The sequence below is a fragment of the Cydia amplana genome, chromosome 14 (assembly GCF_948474715.1).
Source record: "Cydia amplana chromosome 14, ilCydAmpl1.1, whole genome shotgun sequence".
Taxonomy (NCBI): Eukaryota; Metazoa; Arthropoda; class Insecta; order Lepidoptera; family Tortricidae; genus Cydia; species Cydia amplana.
Genome location: NC_086082.1, coordinates 6,026,366 through 6,037,835, shown reverse-complemented (window position 1 = coordinate 6,037,835; position 11,470 = coordinate 6,026,366). Strand labels below are relative to the sequence as shown.

The 11,470-nt window shown below is 36.3% G+C and overlaps 1 protein-coding gene across 2 annotated transcripts in view; it reads left to right on the top strand.

Annotated features, from left to right (window-relative positions):
* Positions 1-484: 484 nt before the first annotated feature.
* LOC134654038 (protein lozenge-like) overlaps positions 485-11,470 on the top strand; it is a 38,190-nt gene continuing 27,204 nt past the window's right edge. The window contains exon 1 of one of the 2 annotated variants that reach the window (XM_063509434.1): positions 485-1,569. In XM_063509434.1, coding sequence (XP_063365504.1) covers positions 1,461-1,569 — 109 coding nt within the window. In that variant the 5' untranslated portion in view covers positions 485-1,460. Of the gene's footprint in view, positions 1,585-11,470 lie in introns of both variants that reach the window. The other variant, XM_063509433.1, reaches the window with a different exon arrangement.

Below are 11,470 nucleotides of genomic sequence, written 5' to 3'. Positions count from 1 at the left end.
GGGCGGGCCCGGGCCACGCCCACCGCTCGCCACGCCCACCGCCATCTTACGGAACTTTACGAGAAAACAGTCGAAGCGAACTCGAGCGCCATGGCTTAAACGACTCGAGCATCCAGGGCATGAATATTTAAAAAAAATACTCAAGCGCTGTGCATTTGTTTTTCATGGCTTTTTGAGGGGCACTTGAAGCGTTTTTAAATGGCCTCACTTTATCGCGTTGTGTACTTATAATTAATTAGTTATATATTGGAATAATTTATTGTGTCCGTATTCAAATTTAATGAACTGTACGATAGGAATATACTGATAATTAAAACGTACAATTCAAATTACAGCCGACTACATAATTAAGTGTCTAACCACAAGCATCATTAATAGTAGTTGAGCGTAAAACGATAATAGATTTATTCGTATTATTTAAGCTTAAGTATTAATTATAATGTTACGTTACTTGTAATGTAAACAAACTGAACTTCACTGTTCGAAAATCTAAGAATAATTAGGAACGCTGACTTTATTGATGTCTCTTTTCACTCAAACCGCAACGCCTAGAGCAGAAGAGCGAGACATATCTACTACAAAATGAAAAAGCTCATAATATTTCCCCCACAACAATGGAGCTAAACAAAAATATTTAATGGCACAACTTTCTTACATCTCGCTCTCACGTTAACTTAAACTAGCGAGTGTGAATAGGATAGAGTCGCGCATTTTCCCAACAAATGAAGCGTGGCTGAACCGCAGATTGACCGCAGAGAGGCGAGTGACAGAACAGAGTGACGGGCTCAGTCGTACACGGTCGGGCGGCGAGGCAGCACGCGCGCCCACGATCTCACCCGAGCACTCACGGACATACCCGAAGTTGACGCATCGGAAAACTCGGACGCAACAGCTGATCGCGATCGAGCCTCGCATCGCCCGCGCACGCCTTGAGACCATTTCTGAGAACTTTAATCCGAATGTCGTCAAATTTGTATAAAACTATTAGACGACTAGTGACTCAGCTAAGATGACGAAAGTTAAACTGAAGCCAAGGGCGACGTAGAATGTGAACTGAGGAAAAATTGTTTGTTTATTGTGAGTTTGTGTTTGTTGTGTCCGGATAATAATAAAAACAGACTAATTAGTTATAACAGACTTCTTGCTATTTAAGACTGAAATACCTATAGACATTTTAATTAAATCCAAAGAATAATTAGCAAACTTAAAAACAATACTCATTAAATCGGGAAATAAACAAAAGACATTAAACAAAAGAATCCAATTGGAAGTGCGCCAAACATTACCATAAAAAACAATTGGAGAAAGTATCCCATACACAGAACCAATACCCAAACAGAGTAACACAAGGACTCGTCGTTATCAGAAGTGCCGTGTTGTTAAAAATACACAGATTAAGTATACAAGACAGAGTAACAAAATAACAAAAAGACAGTGATTATTGTAGTGATGCAGTGAGGATGCACTTGCCTTACGAGGCGCGGGGCCGGCGCCGGCGGGACATGGACCCGGAGCCCTGGTGGCTGCAGTCCGTCGTGGACGAGACGCTGGCGGAGCACCCTGACCTCGGTGAGAACCATCTAGGTAAAGATAATAAATGGAAATGGCAAAAAAATTAAACAAATATGGCTTTTAATTATTTTTTTCCCTTATATTTTTATTAAGATAAATTACAAAAAATAAAACCTAAAGGTGCCTGGGGCATCGTCCCCAGGACGCTTAGTATGGCTGACAAAAATCATGAACTTACTAAAATATGTTATACTTTAAATAAGTATTAATCTGATGAACTTATTGTACCTAAGCTAAGGTTTAAAAATGTATAAATTGTTGACACTTTTTGTATTTTTGTTGTGTTAAATTCCGTTAATACTTTACAAAATAATAAAGGTACATAAATTGGTTTGCTTACATTTTTTTCCATTTCTGTTGAATTCCATTATGCTTAAGAATTGTTATGAAATAAGTTCCTTTTTATAAATTGTATATATGTAATACATTTATACAGATAGCAAACACAATGAGTCCCACAAAAAAAATGGAAAAAATATTAACATTTAAAATTTATCAGGACAAGCGCTTGTACATATTTAAGTCTCATATCAAGTACAATTTAAAGTAAATAAAAGACTTAATGCAGATTTCATTTAAATTTTAGTTCACTTTTGTGCTCAATACTTGTATGTACGTATGTATGTGAGCCTACGACACACCAGACTCTGTGAGAATGACATGCGTATTTTTTTTTTCAGTCCAATCAGTACACTGTCCATAGTACCCAATGATATTTACTGTTTGTGTCTGTTACGAAATAGGTTATAGGTATTTTGTTAATTATCATTATGTACCGATTAATAGTCAAGATATTTAACAGTTTATCTAGGGTAATTCCGGGGTAGTTGGCCATAGTTTTTTTAGAACGCGATAAAAAAATAAGTTTACATGTAATTAAAGAAATCTTTATTTCTTCATAAACTTTGATTAATTGACTTACGGAAATGGAACAAACAAAAAATTATTTCTATTGCGATGAGCTTGAAAAAATGTTTCAAAAAAATTACAATTGGCCATCTCTCCCGAGGTATCCGGGAGTAATGACCATACCATTACAGGAGAGATGGCCATGCCACAACTCTTAATTTTAGTAATGTTTGTTTTTAATTTTTATTTCCTAAGTCCCTTTTCTTCTCAAGACCCCGTTTAGGCCACCGAATACCAGCAAACAGCACACTCAATGCAATCATGGAGGAGAAGAGGCTCGTGATATTTTTTCCCACACCTGCAATAGTTATCTTTCAAAATTAACTCCATTTTCCTTTTTTTATTCGTTATCATGCATAGGGGGACATCGTCACTGATATCTGATAACCTTTGGAATACCTAATTCGTGATAGATACATCTTCATCACTGTATGCCTTCACGGCCATATGGCCATAATACCCCAACTTGAACTGGCCATCTCTCCTTTTTTTCCGGGAGAGAAGACCACGCCTAAAATCAATGAAAGTTGAGACTCGAACTTCATTCTTATTTAGGTTAGAACAAAACTACAACCGTATACTTTGCACCAAAAGCAAATAACACCATTAGAATAAGACACTAGCATCACCACCATGTAAAATATGAACCCTCTAAAAAATATTTGCACTAGTCAAAACAATCAACAAGGATTTTATGTACTTCAAAATTTTTTTACTCCAAAATTTTGACCATATCTTTGCTCCCAAGCATGACATGAAGCGTACTAAACAAGAACTAGCGACATCTAGCCATCAGAACCATGAAATATTTCGATGGGCAATCTCCCCCTTATGGCCATCTACCCCGGAATTACCCTAATTAATTACTTTCATTAGTCGCCAACTAGATTTTCGATGAATAAACGCATAAAATAAGATTTATACTATCATACTAAATATTGCCTTCAATGATCCATAAAGTCTGTTTTTTATATATTTGCATTTTTAAGCAAATATATTTAAATATAGATTTTCTTGATAACTTGCCGGTCTAAGCTAAGATGGTATAATTCATATTTACGTACCCACTTTAATATATGTATTATAATATAATACATTTATTTACACAGTATACTTAATAAATATTTCGTTAAACACTCTAACAATTTATAAAAATGTTTAGCTGCCTCAGCTTTTTACTTCAGATTCAACTAAACTAATAGGTACCTACATGCACGAATTGCACAAGAATAGTTTAATGATTAAAGTAACAAAAATTTAATAACATTTAAAATCCTCTAAACCCAATCGTGATTTTAGATCTTATTATTACACAAAATTAATTTAAGAAAAATATTTCCTCCTGAACTACGATCGTTGAACCACTAATCAAATTAAGAGATCATAATATTATGACTATAAGCTTACAATATTATTTTATTAGCAAACTATGTAATTAGTTTTTATACAGATACGATGAAGATAGGATAGCGACTTCAAAGAAAAGACATCAACGCAAACGATATCTGATGTGATCCCGGCTACGTCTTTTTTAGGGTTCCGTACCCAAAGGGTAAAAACGGGACCCTATTACTAAGACTCCGCTGTCCGTCCGGGCGTCCGTCCGTCCGTCCGTCCGTCTGTCACCAGGCTGTATCTCACGAACCGTGATAGCTAGACAGTTGAAATTTTCACAGATGATGTATTTCTGTTGCCGCTATAACAACAGAATAAAATAAAGATTTAAGTGGGCTCCCATACAACAAACGTGGTTTTTGACCGAAGTTAAGCAACGTCGGGCGGGGTCAGTACTTGGATGGGTGACCGTTTTTTTGCTTGTTTTGCTCTATTTTTTGTTGATGGTGCGGAACCCTCCGTGCGCGAGTCCGACTCGCACTTGGCCGGTTTTTATTTATAGACATAAACATAAATTTTACTTGTTAATGATTAAGTAATTACGAACAAATATTAGTATCAGGGATTAGACCGTATTCCCTCACGTAATATATTTTTAACTGTTGTATTATAATTCTAATATAATAGGGATGATGACATATGTTGAATTGTATAACAAAATCTAATAAAATAGATAGCAAATGTGCAATTAATCACAATATTGTGGAAATTAAAAAATATATAGAAATAATACAAAAATACAGCACCTGAAAGTTTCTAAATTTCTAAAAACGAAATAAGTAAGGATACCATTCGATTCCTCACATTTTACCAAAAAAAAAATTGTATAGCAACTATCAATATTTCACCGACAAAAACGCAATTTTCTTGTTTTGTTCATACTTCAAAATGCGCTCTCAGAGACCTTGACGTCACGTTCACATGTCAATTTGTTCGGGGCGTTTCGCGAGTGAAGTACGACTGTCGGATTTTGACTATCATTTCTGACTTTTGTATTGATTTAATGCAATGGGTCCCATAGAGACATTTGATCCTAAAAACAAACCTGATTGATTGATACCATAAATGAAAATTTGTCGTGTACTTAGCCTATTATTACAAGCTTTTATTTACTTTCACCTGACCGTTGTCTGTCTGTAATCAAATCTTGCAAGTTAAATTTGATCCACTTCCCGGTTTCCGATTGAGCTGAAATTTTGCATGCATGTATAAATCGGATGACAATGCAATATTATGGTACCATCGAGCTGATCTGATGATGGAGACAGGAGGTGGCCATAGGAACTCTGTGATGAAACAACGCAACCTAATTGTGTTAGGGGTTTTTAGAATTCTCTCGATGAGTATTAGTTGTCTGTCGTAAGAAAAGTACAGTCAGCGATAAAAGCTTGTACCAAAAATGAAATTTTTGCCAAAAACTTATTATTCCTAAGTCCAAAAGTCGTCACCAATCCACTCTGCAGTTCATAAGAGAGAAAACCTATTACAACTAGCGACAATCACCTCGGGTTAGGGCGCACTCACGGTAATGAGCTCGTTCAATGAGCCCTAATGAACGCTTGTCCGACATAACCGTCGATATTTCTACACGTATTCGAAAAGGCAAAAGTTTATATAAACTTCTATGGCTCTTACGACATTTTAGTTGTGTTATAATTTGCTGTTGATGCTGAAAAAGGGAATATGTCTGTTTGTATTGCTGGAACGCTGCGAACGTTTCTTTTTTGGCATGTTTTGCCCAATGTTGAGTTGTAAATCAAGTTTTCTGGTTTCCTATAGCTTTGATAACAAGAATCATTTAAAAGAATTTTCCAAAGAAATACCTACCCAACGTGACCGTCCAAATTTCACCCGCACTGTAAAGCAGGGTCTAAAATGAATAAAATTCTATATATGTATTCATTATATTATTGTGGATATTGACGTCCATGATATGCTGTTACGTCCACGGTATTCGTCCTTTAGGTCACCCTACTCTTCGTGAGGCTAAAATTTTGATATTTAACATGTTATAATTATCCACGGTGGAGTATAGAAAGCATAAAAGCGAACATATCTAAGTCCAAAACACAGACTTTTACATACCTATATGTTTTGATTTTGATATAGAGTTCGATATACCTAATTCATATAATTTTTTGAACGCAATATTGGAAATTCTGGGGATACTAGATTATTCGGCAATACAAGTGTTACGTAATATTTGTGTTTTTTATCGAGTTTAGTGCACTCAAGTCTTGTGAATAAAGAAAACCTACGTGTAAAGGCCTGAGTGGACGCTCGAGTTGGGCGTGCAGCGGGGCGGGGCGTGCGGCGTGCATATTAAACAAATGCAAACGTATAGGAGCGGCCTTAGTGCACGCTGCTCAAATCACTTGTGAGCCCGACGCCACGCTGCACGCTCCGCCGAACACTCCGCTTCGAGCGTCCACTCAGGCCTTACACTACCAGGTGCGTAGCCGGTCATTTACTTACCGCACACATGAAGAGGCATTATGTAATCAGTGTATCAGGCGCAGACTTTTGGGCATATATACAATTAGTGAGTTCAGAAAAAAATGTCTTTGTACAGATGGTAGGTCAATATTTAGTATTACTTGACTGTTCTTATCAAATATCATGTTATTTGAGAATGCCATTTTAAAATATGAGCGTAAATTCGATTGTATAGTCGCCATCAGATAGACCGAAGCGTCCAAGGTGCTCACAAATATCTGAACACGCCTTTATTGTGAAGGCAAAAGCGTGTTCAGACATTTTGAGCACCTTGGGCGCTCTGATATATCTGCTGGCGACTGTACGTAGGTTCGTGTGACTTAAATGCAACCCAGGTTTTACTTCCGTTGAAATCCAAACAGAAAAAGACGAATAAACGTAGAAAATCAGTAGCAAGCCATTAGCGAGGCTGGCGAAAAACTCGTTACGCGAGTGCATTAACGATAATTTGTTCCGACATTACACACGTCACGGAATCTAATCAACTGATTCTAATGACTGGACAGAAAGGAAGCTGACAAGTGCTGTAGTCAAATTCGAGTTGGTAGATAGGTATTTGTGTTATGATAGGTATTATTGTAACAAATCGACACTCGTTAGTAGCAATGAACAGGCCCCGGGCCCCGTAACCAACATACCCATCGCTAACGCTACGTAGCGAACGAAATGCAACTGTCACTGTCACACTAATATGGAAGAGTGATAGAGAGACACAAAGCGATTCGATAGCGAAGCGCAAGCGATCGTCACCTTGGCTAGGCCATGCGTGTCTCACTCCGCGATTTCGTCGCTTTGCTACAGGTAGCTAAAAGTACATCCGTTCGGCCCCAATTTTGGGGAAAGCCATAAGCCGCGCGTGGCGCTGTAGCCCCCTAGCGGCCATATCTGTGCTGATCGTAACAGACGCGTTTTGTTAGAGAGTGAGTCTTCTGTACTTAGTACTATTATTTATTCTGTGGCTAGGCCGAGAAGAATAATAGAGATTTTGCACCCACTTGCATTATACACTGATATTACCACTTTGTTATTGCGAATGCCAATGCAAAGTTAGCTTGGTCCGACTTTACAAATGGTGGACTAAATGCCTAATGGCCATTCTCTACCATGGGAGTAAATTAAGTAGAGAATAGAGACATACATGTAGTTGTACAATGTCGAAGAATTTGGCAAAATATGTATTAATACTACCACGATTTATACATATAATATGTACGAGTAATATACACCCACGACTACTTACTTGCTAATAGATTGTATAAAAAAACTGTTTTGGTGCTACATGTACTCGTATTATATGATTTATATATAAAGTATAAAGTCAAAATAAGACACAAATAGATCGTAACGCCACACGATCATAATATGTTATTGACGTCAACATTAGCACGTATCACGTAAAACCCCGTTTATTAATGAACTTGATGTATCACCGCTGCCTTGCATCCTGGGCTATAACCACGAAAATCGAAGTTCGCAAATTGCGGGCATTTTTCTCTGTCACTCTAATTTATTGGAGTAAAAGTGAAAGATCCCCGTAATTTGTGAATTTTGGTTTTCGCGGTAGCCCCTCTAAGCAGGACCAGTCTCACTTCGCTAATCCTAAGTTAGGCGTAAAAATTGTAATATTTTTCATCATTTTACATTGCCGTACAATAAAAATTTTCACAACTAATCTTTCAAAAGTATAATGTATTTCGATATACCTAGCTAGTATAATGTTCGTAGCAACAATTTGTTTTTTTTTTCAATACATGCATCTACTTCTGACAACTCGAAATATCCATCAAACTCGATATAGTTACTCCGCTCTTTTGCGCGGTTAAATTGAATTGCTAATTAAAACTAAGTATGTAGTGGATTTGTGATCGGTATAAGGTCTCTCAAACCCCCTGCATGGCTCTGCAATTTTGGAAAAAAAAATAATGTTAATTATATATAGAACCTGCTCACAAAATTTCACGATAATCGACCTGTCTGAGAACAGCCAGACAGACATACGAAAGCATTTTTGCCGCAGCTGAAACAGAGATAAATCAAATAAATCGTGGTCACGTGTCACCACAATTACCAAGTTAATTAAACGCCTTGAAACCCCCTTATGAATGAACCCGATCGTCATGTAGTGATTGAACAGTCGCCGGCGCATCCTGCGACCCTTATCCGACCGCACGGTGGTTTGCGGCTCTATAATTTGTATAGATACCAACTTCCGTAAATATAGAAACCGCGGTTACACTATTAATGCTTTTTATGACTTCCCTCACCGTTGCACGGTTAGTTTTTCCACTAACTAGTTGGCTAGTTAAAAATTGACACCGAGTTGCGGTGGATACTTTGAAATTGAGATGCTTTTAATATTAGTCTCCAAAAGATTCGGTCATAATAATCGCGAATCTCGCGAAGTCGCGGAGTAGTGAAATTATAAAACTTAATTTTTGGTTTTGAATAATATACCAGCAACTAAAATCGGTCTACTTAAGTTCTTTATTGCGGTGTAACCACTATGGCGCACAAAATTGTAAACTATTTAAATAAAACTATTGATTCATCGACAACAACATTAGAAGGTAAATAAATAATGTAATAAGTTAATGTTTATATTTAAAAAACTTCGTTCAATCGCTGATTCAAATTTAATCAAACAAGTATACTTTGCGCTATGTCAATCGATACTAACTTACTGCATCTCGTCTTGGGGTGGCACAGCTAAAACTACACTACTAACCCTAGAAAGAGCTCAAAGAGCCTTATTAAAGGTAGCCACTTCCCGCCCATTCCTATACCCTACTGACCTCCTTTATAAATCATGTGAAGTACTAACTGTTCGTCAATTATATATATTAAGCACAGTACTAAAGCAGCACGCTAGAACTCCTTTCAACACTGATTATAGAAATAAAAGGCGCAAAGATATTATATGCATGCAAACCGTACAAAGAAAATACGTATTTTCATCTAGATTCTTTGTCTTTTTGGGCCCATTTTTGTACAACAGGTTAAATGCAACACTAGACTTATACCCACTTAGCTATGCTTGTTGCAAGAATACTCTACGACGCGCCTTTCAAAAAATGACGTACGATGATACAGAGAACTTACTAATAGTCGTAAAATGATTACCTACTGCCTACTGTATTCTGATATTTAATACTTAAGAACCTACTTTTTTGTTTAGGTAATAAGACTTATATTGTGTACTACTTATAGTTTATAATTAAGTGAATAATTAATAAATAGTTAATATTGTCCTTCGCTGCCTGAAACACAGGGAATCCTAGTTCAGGCATTTGTAAATCACTTGTCTTTATAAATTCTTAGTCTTTAAGAGCAACCACTGTACTATACTTTTCTCAATAAATTATTTGTATTTGTATTTGTAAATAATTATTTTAGACTGTGCATGATCCAGGCAAACGAACAATAAATAACAATGTAACTCCAAGCCAAGATATACCTATCCGTTTTATGTTGCTGTTGCCGCTTTTAATTATAGATTTACTAGCGATCCGCCTTTGCACGGGTTAACAAATTATACATAAACCTTCCTCTTGAATCACTCTATCTACTAAAAAAATGCATCAAACTCCATTGCGTAGTTTTAAAGATCTAAGCATACATACAGACAGACAGACAGCGGGAAGCTTTTATACTATGTAGTAATGTGGATCCACGATGTCCCAAGAGTCGAGTAGGTATGTATTTAGGTCCATTCTGTCCATTGGTCTCATCACTATCTCGTCGGAAATGTTGCATTATAAAATATATCATCATCATCATCATCATTTTAGCTTTAGTGGCCCACTGCTGGGCATAGCCTCTCTTCGTGTACGCCACTTATCCCCGTCCTGGGCTAGTCTGATCCAAAAGTGCCTCACGATTTTTCGAATGCCATTTATTTTATAAATTAGTCAAACTCATTATCCTCCTTTCTGCAGGAGTCGGGATAAAATGGACGTCACAGCAGCGCTTCTTATAGAATAAGATGACGAGACGAGATGTTTCTTCTGCGAATATAATTTTATGCACATGTAATATGTTTTTGTTTAGGCAAAGCCAGCTTTAATTTGTCATTAAACTACCCGAAAAATATATTAAATGTTTCAAGGTTTCATAAGTTTTATATAGGTTTGTACCAATTATAAAGCTACATTATAACGGAAGGGAGTTTCTCTTGACACAAGTATCTTGATACTTAAAAAGAGACAAAGCACTAGCATATTGTAAAAAACTGTTTGGTTTACTGAATAAATATATTTCATTTTATTTTATTGGTAGGTTCCTAAAAATAATTTTTGCCAGATAACATTTTTTGTTAACGTTATGTACATTTATGAAAAAATACCAAAAAGTTACTCATAGTGTTGTTTATAAATTTACTGACTCGATTAATCAAAATCATTATCCATCACCATTTACGTAAGTATGTAAATCCATGATTTCCAGAAAACCGACGTCACTACCTACCTACCTACCTACTGTATATTTTTCCTGGAATGACTTCATATAATGTCCCATGTTTTAAAGTGAAACCTAGTTTTAGGCATTCTCAGTAAAAATAATTCTGATTTTGTAATTAAAATATAGTTTGTTCCGGGTAAATGAATAACATATTTCCAACTATATTACCTTATTTTGTTTTAAAACAAGTATGGTGTTTATACTTTTGCACGAGTCACTTTTCAGTGAAGATTAGGCAGAGAGAATTACCCATACTCTATTTTTCTCATGCTCGTATTAAAACACAAAAAAAGGATGAGTTTTTTTTATCCTACTGTGAGTGACTGACAAAATTAGTTTGCCATCATTTTATTCCTGCCAAAATTGTTAACTACGTTTATTAGGATTGAAAACAAGTTTAAATAGTTATTTAATACATACACTACTGTGACTACTACCTACATTATCATGGTCCAGGCTCAAAGAGGGGGGAGGAATGTAATGAACTGCTAACGAATTTAATTACAACACTTAATAACCTTCCCATACCTTCAGTTCGCCGATAGTGCATGATGTCCATTTTAATCCTGATAGTATCACAACATAACGCAATTATTCAAACCAATGTTAGAGAAATTAATTTTGTTACGACTAGGTTTGT